Below are 23445 nucleotides of genomic sequence, written 5' to 3'. Positions count from 1 at the left end.
AAAATACCTTATGCCACCAGATTTCAAATTTTGGGCTTAGACAACTTAGAACTACGCCGACTTCGGTCTGACCTAAGTGTAGTACATAAAATCATCTGCCACAATGTCCTACCTGTCAATGACTACTTCAGCTTCAACCACAACAATACACGAGCAAATAATAGATATAAACTCAAGGTAAACCACTCCAAACTCAATTGCAGAAAATATGACTTCTGTTAAGAGTGGTCAATGCCTGGAATGCACTACCTGACTCTGTTGTTACATCCTCAACCCCCCATAACTTTAACCTTAAATTGTCTACTGTTGACCTCACTCCATTCCTAAGAGGTCTGTAAGGGGCGTGCATAAGTGCACCAGTGTGCCTACCGTCCCTGTCCTAATATTTCTTTTTTACTCTTACTCTTTTGATGTATTCAAATTATGTTTATACTTTTACCTGTGTAGGAAGTTAGCACCCACCCCTTTCCTAGAGGAATGAAAATTTTGGGAAATATTAAAAAGGCAGAATATTTCCCTGTATGAGAAATGGAGAAGCATGTTTTAAAGACAAAGCAGCTCCCACCTTCCTGCCCCCACCCTTTTGTTAATGGGCCAGAGGCAGAAACTCAATCTTTGTCAATGGGCCATCATCTGCAACACAATAGGACCCATCTAGCAACAGAAACTCACCACATGACAAGACTCAAGCAAGCTTGAGAGACAACCTACAAAGTTAGTTAAGACCCCTAGACCACCTGGGACTTTGACAACCAATCAGGATACTCTTTCTGGGCCCCAGGAAGTTCAAACCAGAGAGGGCATAAACCCCGGGGACTCCCTGCGTCTCACCTTTTTCTGTTCAGGAACTCAAACCATGTGATCCTGTCCACCATTAAACCATCTTTCCAAGCAGTCTCCATGTTTCCAGTGTCTTTTTCCCCACCTGGAGCTGAACTCAGAAGGATATTTCTTCCTACACCTGTTAACTCATATATGCTTGACAAATCAATAAATTAAAAAAAAAAAGCATGTGTTTTAATATTATTGCATCATCTTATCAATGCTAGCCTTTAGGGATTCTTTTACTACCTCGTAGGTTTTATTGTCAGGATTGAAATGATTGTAGCTCTTAAATCTTCTCTGTGGGGGCACCTGCCATCTGGAACGAGCTCCCCCCGGAGATACGGAGGATCCAAGACTTACGCATCTTCCGCCGCGCCCTAAAAACGTTTTTATTCCAACAGGCTGGTCCGGCCTAACTCTCCCTTTTAAATTGGCTTTTAAATTGGCTTTTAAATCTCTTTTAGATAAATTTGGATGTTTTAATCTTTGAGCCTAAATTATTTAATCTGTTTTTTTTTAATAGTTTTTAACTTTTGTATATCTTTGTATTTTATTTATGACTGTTCACCGCCCTGAGTCCTTCGGGAGTAGGGCGGTATACAAATATGAAAAATAAAATAAAAATAAAATAAATAAATTGCTGTTACTTTTTATTGATATGCCCAAAATAAAGATTTTTATGCAGCCCAGACTCAGAAATTTCATGAATCAAGGCGATGCGCGATCAACCCTATTTAAATACAGCCTTCTGTGTTCAATGTTTTGACGTCAGGCCAGTTTACGATGCCACTAATTACCGGGCGGCGATGATATTTCTTCTTATTGTTGTTGTTGCGCTTCTTCTTCTGCAAAGCCAGCACTTGTCACAAGCGCTCTACATGGGGGCGGGAAAACAATGCTAAAACAGCCAATCTGCCCGAAGCCTCCCAGGGATGATTGAAATCCCAACTCTCCTCCAATAGGATCCGCTGATGTTCATTGTGCTGCCTGGAACACACGCGGAAGTATGTTCACTTGTGATAGGACGAAAGGGACAGCTGATGCTCGGAGCCAATAGGGAGAGGGATTGCTCTGGGGTCTCAAGATGGCAGCGCGCAGGTTTCCGAGGAAAGGGAAAGGGGCCGGGATGGAGTGAGCCCCGAACCTTTCGGCCTTGGTCGGAGAAGAGATCGGGACCCGCCGGTCGAGGTCCGGCATCGGATCCTATTGCCCTTTCGCCGCTCAGAAGAAGGGCTATGAGGTGACGGGAAGATGGCGAGCGACGCGGGGAAGAAGCAGTTTTGGAAGCGGAACGCGTCTCGGGTGCCGGGCAGGTAAGCAGGCGAAAAGTTGAGGGGTGACTAAGCGGAGCGTGTAAGGTAGCCGGGCTCTAAGGGGCTTCTTCTCCCCGGGGTGAAAAGTAGGTGGGCGTTTTCATTTTGAGCAAGAGGCACGACGGTGTATCGCGTCTACTTTTCTGCCTCCTCGTTTCTCGAGGCGGTCGGTTCCGCAGGATATTAAGCGATGACTTTGGAAACTGATTGGCGGGGTGGGGGGGTGGGGTTTTTGGCACAAGCCTGGCCTTGAGGGCGAGGGCGGCGGCGATTGTTGTTCGGCCCTGGCCCTACAATGGTAACAGTAACAAGAGTTGGAAGGGACCTTGGAGGTCATCTAGTCCAACCCCCTGCTCCCGCAGGAGACCTGTACTAGGGATTCGAACCGCCGAACTTTCTGATCGACAAGCTCGGTGTTTTAGCCACTGAGCCACCTAGTCAGGTGTTGAGCTTGCTCGAAGTACTTTGCCGATGTTTCCCTGTGAGAAACGAGGACCTGGCAGGGCGGTTGGAGCAGTAACTAGCAGAGGTGAGGCTTTATGATGATCTTACTGGGCTGAACCCGTTGCCTTTAAATCAAGAGTAAAGTTATCGGTTAAATAATGTTTTAACACAGCCATTCAGAGGGAAGGCATCTCTCTCGGTGTCTGTGCTTGGATCTGTTATTCGTTTTCTGCTGATAGATATTCTGAAAGTATTGCCCAGAAATTAGATATGTGTTTGGCCACTGTGGTGTTCTTCTCATGGTAGAACTGATCAGATAAAAAAATCAGGAATGGAGAATAAAGTGAAATGTTCTTATTGGATTCTGGAAAGTATCCCTAAATTCCGAGTGGGGGGAAGGCTTTTTATTTTTTATTTTCTATTTTCTGAAGCCTCATAATGGAGTGCTTTGGATTTTAATCTGAGAGGCCATTAAATATATTTTGCATTTCTGTGACCTGGCCTTCCTTTTTATGGGAAGGGAAGGGAAGGGAAAAAAATCTGTGTTTTAGGGGGAAAAATCTGATTCATAAATATCTCAGAGAGAAAGCTAGCTCTTTAAGTTTAGTTGGCAAAAATATTTTATACAAATTAGCCCTCCACTTACAGCCATTTGTTTATTGACTGTTGGAAGTTACAACAGCCTTGAAAATAAGTGACTTACTTCTGTTTTTCACACAACTGCTGCAGCATCCCCCTGGTCATGTGATCAAAATTCCAAATTCCCTGCAACTGGCATGTGTTTATAACAGTTGCAATGCCCTGAGGATACCTTTTGTGACCTTCTGACAAGCAGAGTCAATGGGGAAGCCACAATCACTTAACAATTGTGTTACTAACAGTAGAGATCTTCATGTTTCTATAATCTCTCAGGACTTGAAAGGGACACCTAACACTAGAACCATCATTAAAAAGGCACAACTAAGAATGTTCTTCCTGCGTCAACTCAGGAATCTCAGATTGTCCAAGAACCTGCTGATACAGTTCTGCAAAGGAATTATTGAGTCTGTCATTTGTACCTCTATAACTGTCTGGTTTGGCACAGCAACCAGACAGGACAAGTACAGACTTCAATGGATAGTTAGGTTGCAGAAAATGGAAGGCAGGATGGTTGCAAAAAACAAAAACAAAACAAAACTATTGCAACTATCCTGCTTTCCATTGAGGACCTGCATACTGCATGAACCAGAAAGAGGGCTGAGAAAATATCTACAGACCCCTCACATCCTGGACATAAATTGTTTCAACTTCTGCCCTCAGGATGCTGTTGTAGGGCATTGCATGCCAAAACAAGTTTCTTTCCCCATGCCATCACTCTACTAAATACCTAACTTCCACAGCACTTCTAATGCAGTCTAGTCTAGTCTCTCTCTCTTTCTCTTATTTCTATTTCTATTTTTATTATTTCTAAATTCATATTTTTATTATTTCTATATTCTATTTTTCTAGTCTATTCACAGTTTCAGTGATTCACTTTACAACTGTGGCAAAAAACTTGTAAATGGGGCAAAATTCACTTAACTGTCTTGCTTAGTAGTGAAGCTAAGGCAAAAAAGTTAGACAATCAGGAATAAATTCGATAATGTAGGATTTTGGGGGTTGAAAAATCACACAGTTTGTTGAATGTTGTCGCTATAACTTTTCTGTTAAGGTGAAAAATCATACCTTCACATCCTTATCTGTGATGGAAAAGCAATCATCAGAACCTATTGTTATTAGACAGTTACTATTTTCCCACAGAAAGACTTCGGACTGGAATTGGAATGTAGGAGGTATAGTTTTGTTGGGACTGCTTGGATTTCTTGATTACTGTGGAAGACTTCAAGCTAAAATTTAAAAGTCAATATTGAAGCATAGTTCGAATAGCTAGGAATAAATTTGCATTCAATGTTAGAAAGTCCTCTAGGAACATGAATGGTCAGAATTTTTTTTTAAAAAAATAATTTCTCCATTTCAGAATTAGAGAAGTTCACCTGGAAAATGACAGGCTTTTTGGAAAATCACAAATAAGGAATGGTGAAAGGAGCAGAGTAAGATAGCAGCAAACTTTTGAATTTGACTCAGTCTTATTAGAAAAAGATCTAGAGGCCAGTATTAATTGATGAAATGCAGGAAGCATTCCTGTAAGATAGTGATGAAACTGAGCATTAAAAGGATTCTAAAGGCAATTTGACCAGAAGATACTTTAGCCAAGAAATCTGGACATCAAATTGCTCTTCATGTAAAGGCAGCAGAAGGTGTTGACAACAAAAAAAGGTGTTATCCTGAGGGGAATTTAACTAGATACAACTTAAATTTTTCAGGTTTGTGAGAGGAACCATTAAAAACTTATTTGCTAGGAAAAATATTAAATGATTCTTATTATAACCAAGCTTTACATACATTGGAAGATATAAATATATTTAAGCAATTGCAGCTTACTGTATTGTAAATACATTTATTAAGGAACACTGTCACACTTTTCATCAAAACAGGCTACTATATGTAGAGTATTGAGAGCAGTTTTGGGCCTATCTATAGAACTAAAATTATAAATTAGAGGGTTTATTTTAATGGTAGTAATTAAAGTTTTTTTTAAGTCCATCAAAGTGCTTCTTCAAATCACTGGTAGTGATTGTATGAACTTAGGTCTTACAGTTCTCAAACCTGGAAACACTCTGTTGTTAAGAAATTAATATGTATGGACAGGTATTTCATAATTATCATACACACATTGCAATATAATAATATAATATAATACATACACACACTCACACATGTCACAGTAGTTAGCAATACATAACTAACTGTTCTCAGAAAAACATTCTACTGTATTTTTCGGAGTATAAGATGCACCTTTCCCCCCCCAGAAAGAGGGTGAAAATCTGGGTGCATCTTATACTCCGAATGTAGCCCCGCCCAGCCTCGCAAACAGAGATTTCAGAAACTGAACGAAGCCTCTGAAAGAAGCTTCAGAAAAAAAGCCTCTGAAAGACTTTTATCTAAAATAATATGGCAAGCAACAAAAGAAGAATCAGTAAAGGTTCTAACCAAGCTATGTTAACAAATCTGGAGAATGACACAATAACCAACAGATGGGAAGAGGTTAATCTATATACCAATACCAAAGAAAGAAGATTAACAGAGTACAGATAGTCCTTCAGAATAAAAGCCTCTGAAAGAAGCTTCAGAAAAAAAGCCTCTGAAAGACTTTTATCTAAAATAATATGGCAAGCAACAAAAGAAGAATCAGTAAAGGTTCTAACCAAACTATGTTAACAAATCTGGAGAATGACACAATAACCAACAGATGGGAAGAGGTTAATCTACATACCAATACCAAAGAAAGAAGATTAACAGAGTACAGATAGTCCTTCAGAATAAAAGCCTCTGAAAGAAGCTTCAGAAAAAAAGCGTCTGAAAGAAGCTTCAGAAAAAAAGCCTTTTTTTCTGAAGCTCTGTTTTGGAGGCTTTCAAAGGAAGAATTTTTTTCCCCCTGAAACAGAGTTTCAGAAGTTTCAGAGGCAGAAAAAACAAAAAACAAAAAACAAGGCACAGAGCTCACAACTAATGAAACTGTTGCTAAAATTCACCTCTGAAAACAGCTGATTGGGGGTATTCCGGGAGGCCTATCCACCCACCAATCAGCTTTTTTATTTTCCTCCCCAAAAACTAAGGTGTGTCTTACAATCCGGTGCGTCTTATACTCCGTAAAATACGGTAGTTGCTAAATCTTTGATAGGAAGAGACTTCAGTTGAGTAAAGTATTTTTTCATAATAACTAGTTAATATTTTGAGAGGAATAAGCTTTGCTGGAAATATAAATTTGGAAGAGCAACAGATCATCGGATTACTATAAATCTGGATGATTTGCTTCACATAGTTCTTTATTTTGGAGAGGAAGAATGTTATGTCAGGTAGAATATAATATTTCTAAATTTTATCATGACAAATTGAGGTGAAGGTTTGGGATGAAGAATGGACTTGGATGTGAACAATAAACTTGTTCTTAGTATGATACCTTCCAGAGTAGTTGAATCTCCTCCATTAAATGATGATAACATCTACCAGAATAACTTCAGCAACTTTGTTGCGCCTGAAAGCATTTTAATAAATATGAGGTTCATTAAATCTCTTTTGCCTACTTTGGTATAATATAAATAAAAATTTTGTTAACTATTTCTGACATTTAGTTTTAAAAAAGATGTAGATTGTACATAATTTTCAGTGAAATAACATTATAAAATTAAAAAAATTAAAAACGAATGTTCCATGAAAGAGTATAGTATATCCTTTCTTATAAAGTATACTGTATTTCAATTGCAACATTCAGTTATTGCATTTTAAAGTGAGGGTGAATCCGGATTGTTTCTGTGAATCAAATTTCCTTGCCGAGTTTTATTGTCTCAGTAATAATGATACTTTGCATTCCGAATAACATAATTTATTAGTGCTTATGGAAGCAGCTAAATGGAGTACAAAGGTTTGCTGAGCATATTAGAAAGTCTTTACTTCAAACCTTGCATAGTAGTAAATTTACTCGCTGTCCAGGACCATATGTGACCTATAAGCAATGGGTTGGACACACTTGCTCTAAGTACTGTTCATTCTTAAGTCTTCTTCAAGAATAAACTAGCTTGGGGGGGGGGGGGACATTTGATTTGATTTGATTACTATTTTAGGAAACAAGTAATAACTTTAGAAAATGAGTGATAGAGTAGAAAATTACATCTACATTGATCCCACATTGGCTACATTGATTCTAGCCAATGGAGTGGATTGTAAAATATCTGTTCGCATATAGAAATGATTGTTTTCCTTCAAATTTCCTTTTCATCTGTGTTCACTTTCCATTTTCACATAATTCTTAAGGATTTCAAATAGTGTATTATCTAAAGCAAGAAGAACCTCTTCTATTAGATCTTGCCATTTGACTGGGCAGCTAACAGTCCATAAAAATAACAACAAAATATGCATGAGACAATATCTGTGCCAATAAATAAATTTTATACACACACACACACACACACACACACACACACACACACCTCTCTTATGTTACTGCAAATAACATAAGACTGATATTAAAGAATGACATTTCATGGGCTCGGACTAACCTTCTGACTCCCATGATCAGTAATGCAACCAGATCTTTAAGGCTTTCCAAAGGCCAGCCTAATGTTAGCCTTTTGTGTGTATTAATATCGTGTAGTGTAGGCATTCGTTATAAAAATTAGTGTGCATCTTTTTTGGATGGTCTTTTTAACCAAGTTACAAATTTTGCCAGTAGATTTTGTTCCTCCATTCAGAACTGGATGGTGATAAGTGCTTCCATGGAAGGTGAGATAGCCAAGTACTGTATTTTTCGGAGTATAAGACACACCTACTTTTTTGGGGGAGGAAAACAAGAAAAAGAAATCTGCCTCTGCTTCTGCCTCCCAGCAATTTTGCCTTGTTACAGCAAACAGCCTGCTTTACTTTCATTTTCGTTTTCAGCATAGCTTGATTAGCACAAGAAAAAAAAAATCTGCTCCAGCAATTTACCTCCTTGCAGCAAGCAGCAGAAGCCTGTACAAAACAGCTGAGAGTCGGGAGGCTGATCCAATCAACTTGTGCTAATTAGACTGTGCTGAAGCTGAAACAAGCTATTTCTTCTTGCTGCTTGCTGCAAGGAGGTAACTGCTGGGAGGCAGAGGCCAAAGGGTGGGGGCCAGTGGGTGGGCAGGGCTACATTCGGTGTATAAGATGCACCTAAATTTTCACCCCCTTTTAGGGGAGAAAAAGGTGCGTCTTATACTCCGAAAAATACAGTAATTGTTTTCGTTTCTCCCCTTCTCCTTCTCCTTTCAGTGAGTATTTAGGGCTACCAGATCTGGAATCAAAAATCTGTTCTTTAGATACAGTAGCAGCACAGGGATATTGGATGCCTGAGTTCTTTGTTGCCATCTAGTGATTGCCCTGATTTTTGCACTCATAGTAGTCAAGCTCAGAATGTCTGTCTTCAAGGAAGGAAACAGTTGTATCATATTTCCAACTCTTTGTTTTCTTTGTCATCTTGGATTGGCGATGTAAAGCTCCAGTAATAACCTATAAGCATCTCCATATTTTTAAAGTTGTTAGGATCCTTTCATATATGCTGTAATCGGTATAATTATGAACTCCGTATCATGAAACCTGCTATAGAAAATTATTATTGAATATGCCACATTCACATTTTGTGGACTCACTTCCAAAAGTATTAGAGACTTGCTGTAATTGAATTGAATGTTTTTTCTCTTATTTTTCTTTTTAGTATTCAACATGTATATGGAGCTCAGCATCCTCCTTTTGATCCACTGCTGCATGGAAAGTAAGTTTTTTTTTCCTTTGGGGACTGAGGGACTTTATTTTTGTGAAAATCACTGCCTTATCTTAAACTTGAGTAAATGCTTTAGTTGTAGTCCTATTCTGCTTCTTTCTGGCATAAGTGCCCTCATGAGTACAAGAGAATACCATTTTGGCTAGGTTAGCTTATTGAATGAATATTTAATGCCATGCATTTTAAAGAAATAAGTCAATCATTTCTCGTTAAAAACTTAGAGATACAAATAGCCTGATCAACTGAGTCATATTAACATTTTCAGTTGTAATGTTTAAACACAAAGTACCTTCATAATGTTTATAAATGACATTTACTATCTGTTCTATTATTGTATATAGCTTAAAAGGAACTGCAATATGCAGTTTTAACAGTGTATTTTTTCCTTTCCTTTATATAAACTGGTGAAATTAATTAATTAATGGATTATGTATTGTATTATCAATATATGATTAAAACCATAACTGTAACCTTTAATTGGGCGAAACAGTGCATTATAGGGCAAAGGTATTTTTTTTTAAATCAAGGTACTTCATATGGGTTAACTTACAGAATGCATCTGAAATCCAGGACTGATGACTCTCATGGAACTGAATTTTGGCAAATTTTATAAAACATTTTATAACATAAATGCTATGAGCCGAGGTGGCGCAGTGGTTAGAGTGCAGTACTGAAGCTACTTCAGCTGACTGCTAGTTCAGCGGATCAAATCTCACCGGCTCAAGGTTGACTCAGCCTTCCATCCTTCCGAGGTGGGTAAAATGAGGATCCAGATTGTTAGGGGGCAATATGCTATTTAGTATACTGTCTTTGGTGTAAGCCGCCCAGAGTCCTCGGAGAGTTGGCGGCATAGAAATATGACTAATAATAACAACAACAACAACAACAACAACAACAACAACAACAACAACATAAAAACAATCATGAAACAATTTGCGACATAATACAAAATGTCATAAGATATTTCCTGTGCTGTTGTTTGACTTTGCTATATAGTTCAAAATGGGCTATTTTGAAGGCAGATACATCACTGAATGTATCTCAATCTTTCCAGTAAAAACAATACACCAGAAGGTCTGTTGTTATTGAAGGCACTGAGGAACCTGGCAAGGAAATATGTTTGAAAGGATGCCCAAAAAGTTATGGATTGTCTAGTTTAATTTAAAACTCTGCTCTATTGCTTGCAGTACTCTGAATGGTGTTTTGCTTTTACTTTTGTGTTGTGAAACCGTAACTAGATTATTATTATTGCCATGAGTTCTCTGTTTCATTTGATTGCATAAAGGAAACAGAAATGAACAGGTTTTATGTACCAGCATGTGACTTATTCGCCATAAACACTTAGCCAAGAATCCTGGATTGTAAGTTGTATGTGAATACTGCTCATTTCTTTATGTAAAACGAAAGCTTTGTGATTCGCTTTACTGATACTAATGCTGTATACTTTGCCTATTTCCAGACAGGAAATCCTACTTTCTAACAAACAATAATTTGATGTTATATACAAACTATAATCTGGTTCACATTTATTTACTGCAATGGTTTCTTTTTCTTACTGTGAGAAATTGGGAAAGCATGTAGAACATTGTCTTGTTCTTTTTCATCACAGTAAATATTATGGCATCATTTGGAAATATGCAAGCCATATTGTAGGACCTTGGAATGGCAATCTTACAGATGTACATTGCTCTATATGAAGGATAGGGGAGACGCAGTGGCTCAGTGGCTAAGATGCTGAGCTTGTTGATCAAAAGGTCGACAGTTCAGTGGTTTGAATACCTAGTGCCACGTAACCGGGTGAGCTCCCGTTACTTGTCTCAGCTTCTGCCAACCTAGCAGTTCGAAAGCACATAAAAAATGCAAGTAGAAAAATAGGGACCACCTTTGGTGGGAAGGGAATAGCGTTCCGTGCGCCTTTGGCATTTAGCCATGCCGGCCACATGACCACGGAGACTTCTTCAGACAGCAGGCAGATACATCACTGAATGTATCTCAATCTTTCCAGTAAAAACAATACACCAGAAGGTCTGTTGTTATTGAAGGCACTGAGGAACCTGGCAAGGAAATATGTTTGAAAGGATGCCCAAAAAGTTATGGATTGTCTAGTTTAATTTAAAACTCTGCTCTATTGCTTGCAGTACTCTTCCCCCCTAGAGTCGGGAACATATGTGCAAGGGGAACCTTTACCTTTTATATGAAGGATGCACATTCATTCATTGACCTTACTTTTTGTGAAGAGAAGATGATCTGTTTTCTTCTAGTGGATTTACGGTGAACATCAGAATACATTCTGCTGATATGACTAGTCTTGTAAGACATCATGTCAGGTTGTGTAATAATGAATAGAGTTCAATCTAATTCATAGATCAGAAAAGTAAACAAAGGATCCTTACTGTGATAACACAGAAGATGTAGGATCCTAGTCATTCAGTTATCTCAGTTATAATAGATTTTTCAACAGTGCTTGCAGTTCCAAAGCGTATTGTGTAGAGTCTCAGGAGTGGCAATTCACCGTTTATGGCTGTTTCTTTAGTACTGGTAGTAAAAGTTTATAAAACAAAACTAAATATTATTTGCTCTTCAAGCGTCTACTGAAGTTTTAGATTTATTTGGTTATGCTGATGTCTGTTTTGATGCCTAACGTTGTTTAAATTTCTCTTCATTTAACCCATAGTTTTCTTTCTTATATAACCAATGCTATTCTCACAATATTGGTGTTGCATGGTTAGACAAGGTCCCAGTTAGCATGTGGACAGTCATGAACCACTTAGAAATTCAACAGATGCAAACACATATACTTACAATTACACTAAGTCAAGGCTAAACTCCCTTTTATGACCCTGTAATCCCTTAATTTGGGTAGAGTCAGGGTGACTGGATGGAGCTGAGCATTTACTGGCTGGATGTCCTTCCTGATGCCAGGTGGAGTTTGCAGCAAATATTTTATTTGCATCCTAGGAGAGAAACGTTTGCCACTACCCATGATTGAACTCTCAACCTTCTGAGTGGGAGGCAAGTGTCTTCAGCACTAAGCCATCTCACCACTCACCACTAAGTCAAAGTTGATTACCTAAAAATAAAGTAATAAACCAATAGTATATTGAAAATTAAAAATTGTAGATTACTTCCCTGAGATCTATACATATCTAAAATAAATGCCTAAACAAATATTAAGGGGCAAAAATCCAAGCTATTGTTGCAGGATGCCTTTAATATGTATAATAACATGGCTAAGGTATGTTATAATCATAATCACTACAGATAATTGTGGAATTGCTTGCTGTCTCTTGCATAACTTTTCTGTGTTGTTGCTTTTTGGTATGTAATTAGTACTTGGGTTTGCATGCTCCAATAACTGGCAGTATGTTAGGCAAGGCGTTGACTTGCTTAATGCATAATACTCTATTATTTGCAAATAGCAATGCTCAAGTATTACACAACTTTAAATGAACTGCTTAGTATGTCTTAGTTTGAATGAGTCTTGTCACTGTTGTATCTGCACCAACTGTCATTAATGCAGATCAGAATTCAGAATAAGGTTGCAAGCCCAGCTTAACCAGAAAACGGGTGTTGGCCTACCTGACACACCCCTTTTCTGGAGGGGAGGAGAGACTCCAGGCCAGTGGTGAAATTTAAAATTTGTTACTACCGGTTCTGTGGGCGTGGCTTGGGGGGGTAATGTGACTGGGTGGGCATGGCCATTTTTTTTTTTTACTTTTAAAACTATTTTTTCTACAACCTCTTCGGCGAGGAGGTTGTAAAAAAATGCTTTCAAAAGGCTCTGACGATCCAAGCTGAGTTGCCTGATCAGCAGAGGCTTTTTAAAAAATCTCTGCAGATCAGGCAACTCAACTTGGATCGTCAGAGGCATTTAAAAGAAAAAAAGGGTTTTTTTTTCGTTTAAATTCCTCTGCCAATCCAAGCTCTGACGATCAGGCAACTCAGGGCTGCCTGCATGTTAGGCAGTTGTATTAACCTCTGAGCCACAAGTTCGAATCCAAGTAAGGGTATGGCTAGCTGATGAGAGCTAAATAACTTGAAATAGATCTATACTAGTCTCCCTTTATTTATTTATTTATCAGTGAAATATAAATTTGGTATAAAATGCAGAGTGCTCTGTAAGGATTTTTGGAAGATTTTAAGCTAGGATTTTAACCAGAATTTTAAACATTTTAACGAACTTATTTAACATGAAACACCCGAGATTTTAATTTTTTGCATATACACACCTGCGAAAACTTAAGACTATATATATATATATATTTATATTTGTTTATGTAAGTTTTCACGGGTATGTATGTGTGTATAGTTAATATTTCGGGTTTCTTCCCGTGTAATTGTGGATATATCCCTAAAAGGGTAGAAGCGACGTTTCGACAGAATCCCATCTGCCATCATCAGGCTTATGTCATTACACGGGAAGAAACCCGAAATATTAACTATACACACACACACACACACACACACACACATATGTGTGTGTGTGTGTGTGTGTGTGTGCCTGGTATTTTATGCATATAAATTATTATATGTCAAACGTTTTTAAAAACAAACTCTGTCTTCTGATTTAGCTGTTTTCATATTGTGTTTTTAAATCCACATCTCATGTCTGTGAAGTCCAGCATTATATTGGAACAGTCTGAGTCTGTAACATATCTGATTGGTACTGTTTGTGATAATTCCAGCTGGCATGACAGAGAAGTTTACTTTGCACAATGGTTATTCAGGTTGAACACAAACAAAGCCTAAGAAGACCATGTGTTCTTGAGGAGGACTTTTTGCTGCAGTGTTAATACCTGTACATAATTGTTACTTAAAAAATTGTTAATTGAGAACGGTCTCTCCTTTTTCTCTTTTTGCTCGTTTTATTTTAACAGCTACAACTGACTAAATGAAACATTATGGAAATTCTGGGCAGCCATTTTGGACAGCCATTTGTCCAAGAATCTCCTGGGGGGATTGGACTACCGTGTTTCCTCGAAAATAAGACCCTGTCTTATATTTTTTTGAACCCTGAAATAAGCGCTTGGCCTTATTTTTGGGGAGGTCTTACTATTTTGGAGCGTGTGGAGCATGACGGGGCTCCTCTTGCTGTCTTACCTGATTTCCAGCTCTGTCTCCCTAAACCTAACCAGAGGAAATGGCGGGAACCGGCTGCGCATGCGGTTAAATATTTTCAGGGATGGCTTATTTTTTGGGGGGGGGGAGGGCTTATTTTACCACATGTGCTCAAAAGCCCAATTGGGCTTTTTTTATCAGGGGATGTCTTATTTTAGGGGAAACAAGGTAGAAGACTTCCTAGGTCCCTTGCAATTCTGTTATTCTATTATTCTCAAAATGACATCCTCATCTGCTTGCTTTTTCATCAGAAATATATCCCTTTAGTCAGCTTGAATTTTTTCCTTAATTAAATTTTACAGTAATGAACGTATTAGTAAAAGCTGTTTGTTTGTTTTGTTTGTTTTTTTTAAACAGTTTAAAACAAGGACCCAAGCCTCCTACGACCCCAGTAAAAACAAAGAAAGTCAGCACATTTCAGGAATTTGAAAGCAACACGAGCGATGCCTGGGATGTAGGGGAAGATGATGACGAACTTTTAGCGATGGCTACAGAAAGCCTCAACACTGATGTAGTCATGGAAACGGCCAACAGAGTAATTCAGAATCACAGTAAATTACAAGAGCAGCACAAATTGCAAGAGGAACAGATAGAAAGGGAACAGCCCCAGAAAATTTCAGACTTGCCTTCAGCTGCATGTGGTGACAACAGACTGGTTAAATCTGTCAGTGAAACAAACGCATCAACTTCTGCAGGTATATTACACTTGAGAAACTCAGTTGCTGCCCTGAGCTTCCCCGCCCGAATGCAACAGTTGTTCCTGAGCATCCAATTGAAAGGTCATGCTGATTTTCCAAAAAGAAAGTTGGAAAATGGTTAATAGCTCAATTCTGATACTGTGAATATTGAATTTATTATCCTGGTTTACGTGGAAACTAATCCCTCTTAGCTCTCCGGAGACATTCCTCTGGTAGGAGAAATGGGAAAAACCTATTTTTACTATTTTCAGTATGAGAAAACTGTGAAATAACGGATTTCTATATAAAATAGCAGCACTGTACTTTCTTGTTATAAGTAAAATATTTCCTGTCTTATAAAAGGAAATTCCAATGTGGTACTCCTTAGTTTTTCCCATTCACTTCTTGACAAGCATGAGGTTAATGGCAGGATAGATCTATTCTTATATCTCTTTTGGAGGTAAGGGGATAAATATTGCTATTTGTAGTCAAAGGTTTCTTGAAAATACATAGTAATACTGTATAGGTAGTCCTCCACTTATGACCACAATTGAGCCCAAAATTTATATTAAACATAATTTAATGTTCAACAATTTATGTTGAAACATTTGGCCCATTTTATAACTTTTCTTACTACAGTTGTTAAGTGAATCACTGCGGTTGTTAAACTAGTAACACGGTTGTTAAGTGAATCTGGCTTCCCCATTGACTTTGCTTGTCAGAAGGTCGCCAAAGGGGATTTACATGACCCTGGGACACTACAACCATCATAAATATGAACTAGTTGCTAAGCATCTGAATTTTGATCGCATGATCATGGGGATGCTGGAAAGGTCGTAACTGAAAAGCGGTCTCAGTGCCGTTAAAACTTTGAACAGTCACTAAATGAACTATTGTAAGTCAAGGACTACCTGTGTGTGTATGTGTATATATGTGTGTGTATGCAGGAAAAGATATAAAATATATTTTCTTTCCCCCATTTCAGATTTAATCAACTTTATGCCTTGTTTCCCCTGTTATATTTTCTAGATGATACTAATGGAAATACTTCTGTGCCAAGATCTCAATCTCTTCCACAAGCCTCTACACATGCACTTACTGGTGGGGTGGCAGATAATGCCTCTGGTGTTCATGTATTATCTGAAAGAGAAGCATTGCGATTAGATAAATTCAAACAGCTTCTTGCTGGCCCAAATACAAACCTTGGTAAGTATTCATAAACATTAAACAGCACGTTAGATTAAGGTCTCTTAAATTTGTTGTGAGAAAAGAGTAGGTGTTTGCTCTTTCCTAAAATGCATATTGGAATCCTTTCACTGCCTTCTACTCGGTTTAATTCCTTTGGCTTAATGGAAAGATTAGGTGGTCTATTTCAGTACCCCGCCAAGGATTTTAACTGTAAGCCTATTGTTGAGCTTTTGTTGTCAGATCGTATCAATATTAGAGCGGCATTGCAGTATTAAGGATGTCTGGCTTAAATTTCCTCTAAAATGGCTTGGGAAAAATAAAAACAATATTATAGGGATAGGAGAAAGATTTTAACTGCATTCCCCAGAGATCTCATTTCTAGGTAGGTTATACTCTTCCCAGACCTTCAAGCAATTGTTTGGTAGCCAAAAGGAATCCAATTTCTTCTTGTTATAATAAAGCGTGCCTGTTAATTAAACAGGCATAAGAAAATTTGAAAGCCAGAATTTTGCAGGCATCCTGCTTGCATAATTTTACTTACAAAGAGCGTCCTTCTTTTTAATCTCTGCATAGGGAGATGTTTACATTTTTTATCCATATTCAGAGACATGGATGGAAAATGAGTCTACATTTATAAGTACCTTGGTCTATTTTTCTCTGGCGGTTTTCTTTAATTACCATAGGTTCTGAAACAGTAGATTTCATTGGCATGAGCAATTCATGATGTCAATCATACTTTAGATATTTGTTAGATAAAGAGATTCCTGGGTCCCCATCATAGCCCTGGTCTAGAATTGCACCAGCTATTGAACTGCTCTGAATATATTCCTGATTAGTTAAAAGATATATTGGTGATGATGACAAGAAGAACAAGGAGCAGTAAAGAAAAATATTCCTTGGCAGGAGGTTTTTTTTTCTTTTTTCATTCCATTCACCCTGAAACAATGAAAGCTCCATCTGTATGTTTTATGTTAAAGACTGAAACATTTTCACATATACACATGCAAAAAATACACATACTGTTTTTTTAGTAAACAGGAACAGGAACAAATTTCAGCTTTGTAGATATGTCAGTTTTAGGAAACTTTTTATCTGTTTTCCAAATAAATGTGGAGGGGAGGAACTATCATTAAAAATTATCACATAAACCCATAGGTAGCTTTCTTGATATATACAGGGAAGATACTTATCAATTGATGCATCATCCCCTATTTTATAAGACTTGCTTGGGATAGTGCTCTTTTTCGTAAAGAATTTGAAAATACATCGTAATTTTTATTGCAATAGAGAGTAATGGAATAGAAGTGTAATGTGGCAGACTAACATTTCATTATATTTTTGGATTGCTGCCTTTGCTAATTGTTGAACTGTAGTAGTGGTCTACCTTTTTACTTTTGCTGTTCTTATTACAACATTCTTACGAAAGTACTTTTTGAAACTATTTGAATTAAATAAGAATACCTCATTCTGTGCCATTTTTCTTTTGTGACAAGCCATTTCTTTATCCTCTCACCTTTGATCCCTCTCTAGGTTAGACAGTTTATCCGTTGATAACAACCAGGCATTGATGTTTACTTTATTCCCAAGTTAAACACAGAACATCAAAAAATTTTTTACACATATTTCACTTGCAACTTTTTCAGCTGTTGTGTTCTGCTACCATGTTTCCCTGAAAATAAGAGCCAACTGGAAAATAATCCCTAGCATGATTTTTTCAGAATGCTCGTAATAAACCCCAGTTAAGATCATCAGCCAGATGGACGTATTCAGTACTGTATTTCCCTGAAAATAACACCTAACCAGAAAATAAGCCCTAATGAGTCTTTTAGAGTAAAAATTAATATAAGACCCGGTCATATTTTTTTGGGAAACGCTGTACTTATCCCTGCTAGGCTCACTCTTTAACTCTTTTTCAGCATATATGTCATATTAATTAACAAATCCAGATGTTAAAGAAAATTCAGAGGTGTGGAAGGTTAGGACACCATATACCATACAGCATATAAAGATTGTGGAAAGATATGATACAATCTAGGAACAAGAACCTATTTAGACAGCTATTGGAATTTGGGGAAAAATTATAAAAGGAAACTGAATTCAATATTAGAATGCTGGATGAGACTCAGAAGTATGTCTGGGTTTGAAATTTCTGTATATTATATTGGAGCTTTAATATACCTCTGTCAACTTTTGTGGCAATGGAAAGTATCCCACCTCTAAGTACTCTATGAAACATGGTAACATGATAAATTATATCTATTTTTAGATATTGCTTATTTTATGTTAATAGCACAACATAGAAAGCTAGCAATTAGACTGTAACCAAGTTTGCAATGCTTTACTGAAGAGAAAAAATTAGCCTTTTTGAAAAACAACAATAACCCTTAACCATAGCTGTACTATTTCGGCTAAACTATTACAGACATCAGGTCATAGTAACCTCTCTAGCTACTGGCCGTAGTCCAGGTAATTGACTACAATATTGTGACTAGTGCTTCCAAAAGGTGCAGAAGACCATTTGCATTTATTCTTGCCTTATAAATTATTGCACGACGTAGATTCTACTTGGTCATCAATTTCATCAGGAGCTTCATCATCGCTGATGTCAGAATCGGCGGTGGCTGCGGTGGGTTCCTCATTGTCCATTACAAAATTTTCGTTGCAATCTCATTCCACTTCACTCAGATCACTCTCTGCTTCTCCATACCATTTTAGAACAGTTTCTTCGAAGTTTGGGTCAACAAATAATACTCTTTTTGGCAGAAAACGTGGCCCCGACATTTTAAAAATTATATATGTTAACAAAGATCTGTGGACAAAATGACCACAATTCAAATTCACCAAATAACTTACGTAAGAGCGATGCTGCATACACTCTTATTGGGAAAACAAAAGCTATTCACAACCAGAATGGTCCATTTCTAAAAATAGTGGTTTTCCAAACATTTTGGAAAATTGTTGTGCTCACTATAACCGCAGGTCTGTGGTTAAGGGATCACAAAGTCCTATCCTCTCTCATAAGAAAGTGCTAGTCATGTGGGATATTTGAAAGGCCTTGTCTCCTGCGTGAGGACTGAGAAGGGTGCATGAGAGAACTATAAGTGTGTAAGGGAAGAAGAACATATATTTATATGTGTGCATGAGGAAGCGGGGCACAAGAAGCAAGCAAAGCAGCAAGGCATCTTGTGATTTTATATCCATATATGAAATTGTTCTGTATCTTATTTGGGAAATTTGGGAGCAAATATTGAATTGTTGTTTAAAACTCCCCAAATAAGCTAACCTTGAAAAAACAATAAATATCTATAAATACCACCCCAATTTCCTGAATGGGAAAAATATTCCATGAAGCACTAAAGCTCTGTAGATCAGCGATGTTCCTATATTTCAACAATTCCCATTTCTCTTGGTAGCCACTCATATTTCAAATTTTCTCCTTAATGGTCTTCTACACAATCTGTGTTGTCATTCAGTGATTAATCTGTGTGGTGCTGTTTTTGTTTCGTTCACATCTCTATTTCATCTATTTTACTAGAACATTTTGTACTTCAGCTAAGTTCTTTCGGTTGAAGATTGTTTTCCAAGAATATAATGTATTCAACATGCTCCATTTGTCTGATACTTCCTAATTTCTGAATCCATTCAGGAAAAAATAAATGCAGTATTGACATGGGTTTTTAAAAATACGTATAACAGAACTGTCTTTTTAATTTTTTTAAAAAAAGCAGTTACTCTGTTTACCCGTAGCAATATCAAGCCATTTATTAGATCAATCTCCGTGCTGTTTAACTTCTCAGATACTGTTGGGGGAGCTGCAGTTCCATGAATCTGCATCGTTTTAGAAGAATATTCTAGTTCTTTGGAGTTAAATTATGCTAAGATTTTTTTTTTCATAAGAATTTGAAGCTTATAAATCTAGTTTATCATGTCCATCATTTAATTGTTCATTCAAACCACGTTACGATTTACAGTCTCTCAGTGAAGTAACTGTTTTGTGTCAAAAGATAAATAATGCATGAGCAAAAATTGTGGGTTCCCTTAAAATTATACAGCCAGAAATATTATGCTTAAAGGGAAATAATAGAAGAATGCTTTTGTGTTTTGAGCAAAATATTGTGTGTAGTTAGTTGCTTAGTTTTCAGCAGGCCTCCAGGCCAGCAATGACTCCTATTTGAAGCGGAGTCTAATTTTTGATAATAGCAGAGGACCAAATCTCCATGGTAAAAGTGTAGTTCGTTGGTATTTATTCCATTGTAATTGTATTGTGTTAACTGAAGGTTGCTGAATTGAAACAATATATAATGAGTGTACCCAGTTCGGGCTGGAGAAATGTTAGAGATAGGTAAATTATATCTGTTTTAATTAAATGTAAATGCTGACGATTTCCAAGAGGTTACAGATAAGGCACACATTTTATATACTGTCTTGGATATTTTCTAGAACCTAGTGATATGCTTGAGTTGTTCGAATGGAGCTCTTGATACTGAAATAGCCAAAGGTCAATCTGTTTTACCAGAAGGAAGAATAGGCACGCTTAAAGTGCTCCCTTTATGAGCTTTCCTTCCTGGAAAGAAGAAAAATTCTTGTCTCACAAGAATGGCAATACTTCATTGCTTCAGGGAAGCCCAAGATTATATTCTTGATGTGGTAGGATTTCATTAAAAAAAATCAGTAGTTATTGGGATGAAAAATTATTTTGTTCCTCCACATTAATTGGTTAATTATGACTCCATCGTTTAAATAAGAGGTTAGGAATTTTTGTGTTTGATTGTCTTTTGATCTGGTGCTTCTTTTTCTTTCTGGAAAAGTAGTTTTAGTGACTGCCTTAATGGTGTAATATATTCCATGTACAGTAACAGAGTTGGAAGGGACCTTGGAGGTCATCTAGTCCAACCCCCTGCTCACGTACTAGGGATTTGAACCTCCAAACCGCCGACCTTTCTGATCGACAAGCTCAGTGTCTTAGCCACTGAGCCACCTAGTCAGGCAATCTTACTTTCCGTCTTTTTAGTAGCTGTCTTGCGCTTTTCACGCGAGAACTTAAATATATTTTCTGGACTACTTGATGTTCTCTTGAGCTTGATTGTTTGCTTTGCGGACATTTCATTACCTGACTAGATAACACCATCAGCGAACGGCAAGCAAACAAACTAGGCTCAGAGAGCACCAAGGACTCCACGTTCAACCCTGAATTACGTATGTTCTATTCTATTGAAACCTGCCTTGCCTAAAATCAAATTGGTTAAATAGACGTGCAAACAATTAGATGATAGAATGACTCTTGTTTGGTTCCTGGGTCATGTTTGTGCTTGTTGCGTGATCTAGAAGAGAACATGAGAACTAGTCTTACTAAAGTTAAAGGCCATATACTAACCTACAAATATATAGTAAAGTCTGTTTGCCGTTAAAAGAATAGTATTTAGCCTATTTTAAATTAAGCCAGCATCTTGCAGTTGCTCAAGAAGGAGATATTTGCCTTTTAAGCCTTGCATAGAAAAGAATATACACCAATGCAAAGAACTCAAAAGGGAAAATAAACGAAGATCCCTTTTCTTTCTTCTTTCCCGTCTCCTTACAAAGAACCTTAAAAAAGTAACTACAGGCAGTCCTCGACTTATGACTACAGTTGAGCCCAGAATTTATGTTGCTAAGTGACAACTTCGTTAAGTGAGTTCTGCCCCATTTTACGACCTTTCTTGCTACATTTGTTAAGTGAATCATTGCAGTTGTTAAATTGGTAATAACGGTTGTTCAGTGAATCTGGCTTCCCCATTGACTTTGCTGGTCAGAATGTCACAAAAGAGGATCCCATGAGCCCCGAGCTGGACCCATTTGAAACGTTTGGAAAAACTCAGATTTAAGGAATTGATATTCAGTGGTTATTTACATTCTAAGTAGAATAGAATAGAATAGGGGTAGGGGTAGGGGTAGGGAATAGAAATAGAATAGAATAGAATAGAATAGAATAGAATAGAATAGAATAGAATAGAATAGAATAGAATAGAATAGAATAGAATTCTTTATTGGCCAAGTGTGATTGGACACACAAGGAATTTTATGTACAGTGAATTTTATGTACACTGACAGCATATGCTGTCAGTGTACATAAAAGAAAAGATACATTCATCAAGAATCATAAGGTACAACACTTAATGATAGCCATAGGGTACAAATAAGCAATCAGGAAACAATATCAATATAAATCGTAAGGATACAAGCAACAAAGTTACAGTCATGCAGTCATAAGTGGGAGGAGATGGGTGATAGGAACGATGAGAAGACTAATAGTAGTAGTAATGCAGACTTAATGAATAGTTTCATAGTGTTGAGGGAATTATTTGTTTAGCAGAGTAATGGCATTCAGAAAAAAAACTGTTCTTGTGTCTAGTTGTTCTGGTGTGCAGTGCTCTATAGTGTCGTTTTGAGGGTAGGAGTTGAAACAATTTATGTTCAGGATGAGAGGGGTTTGTAAATATTTTCAGAGCCCTCTTTTTGACTCGTGCGGTATACAGGTCCTAAATGGAAGGCAGGTTGGTAGTAATCATTTTTTTTCTGCAGTTCTAATTATCCTCTGAAGTCTGTGTCTGTCTTGTTGGGTTGCAGAACCAAACCAGACAGTTATAGAGGTTCAGATGACAGGGCATGATTACCTAAGACAGCGCCCCTTCCCCCAATGTTTTGGGCACCAGAGACCGGTTCCATGGAAAGAAATTTTTCTGCGAACTGGAAGGAGTGTGATTTTGCATGCTGCTTGCATCCCGCAGATTGCGCGGTCCAGTTTCTGGCATGCCACAACCCGGTGCCGATCCACGAACCCGGATTTGGAGACCCCTGACTTAAGAGACCATCTCTCATCTTCCTCATTTGTTCACCTGTTCAAGTTCTGTTAAGAGGCCCTTTCCTTAGTTGAAACCCTCTTTTGAGGTTTCCAAAAGGAGACAATTCAGGCCAGTCTTTGAAGTCTTTAAGCTCAACTTCCGGGATGTTTACACTCTGTAGCAACAGTGTCTGCAATTAGTTGCACTCTTGTCCATTTCTTTGTTTTATTCTCTTCTTATTTGAATCTAGTGAACGCTGTGTTAAGTGTTTAGTTTCTTGCAGATTGAATGTCAGAGTAGTTGTCTTGTCTCTGGAATCTTGTCAATAAAGTTCAGCTGCCTTTGTAGCGGTTTCTTTCCAGTCCTTTGATACTGGTTACAATTCCTGGGTACTTATTAAATGTGACAAGTCTAAACGGGAAAAGAGCAGCAGCAAAAGAAAACGTCTTAATTTTTTGCTTGTCATATCTTTCCTTCTTCCCATCAATCTACTCCCCATACCTCTCGATTTCAAAAAGGGAAGAGTGTGATGTTGACACCGAGGCTTTTAGTTAAAATAATTGGAACATGTTTCTCATGTGCCAGGGTATTTGTACTACAGGTAGTCTCTGTTTAGAGACTGCCTCATTTAGCAACTGTTTGTAGTTACGATAGCATTAAAAAGAGTAACTGCAAACAATCCTCAC

General features: G+C 37.6%; 1 protein-coding gene across 1 annotated transcript in view; it reads left to right on the top strand.

Annotated features, from left to right (window-relative positions):
- The first annotated feature begins 1660 nt into the window (after positions 1-1660).
- Positions 1661-23445, top strand: part of TBC1D22A (TBC1 domain family member 22A) — a 133888-nt gene continuing 112103 nt past the window's right edge. The window contains exons 1-4 of the mRNA XM_034442082.3: positions 1661-2138; positions 8893-8949; positions 14434-14771; positions 15783-15959. Of these exons, the coding sequence (XP_034297973.1) occupies positions 2077-2138; positions 8893-8949; positions 14434-14771; positions 15783-15959 (634 nt within the window). The 5' untranslated portion in view covers positions 1661-2076. The remainder of the gene's footprint in view (positions 2139-8892; positions 8950-14433; positions 14772-15782; positions 15960-23445) is intronic.

Source organism: Pantherophis guttatus, chromosome 7, assembly GCF_059756535.1.
Source record: "Pantherophis guttatus breed Tessera chromosome 7, ASM5975653v1, whole genome shotgun sequence".
Lineage (NCBI taxonomy): Eukaryota > Metazoa > Chordata > Lepidosauria > Squamata > Colubridae > Pantherophis > Pantherophis guttatus.
Note: the sequence above shows the minus strand (reverse complement) of the source record. Positions and strands in the feature narration are given on the sequence as shown.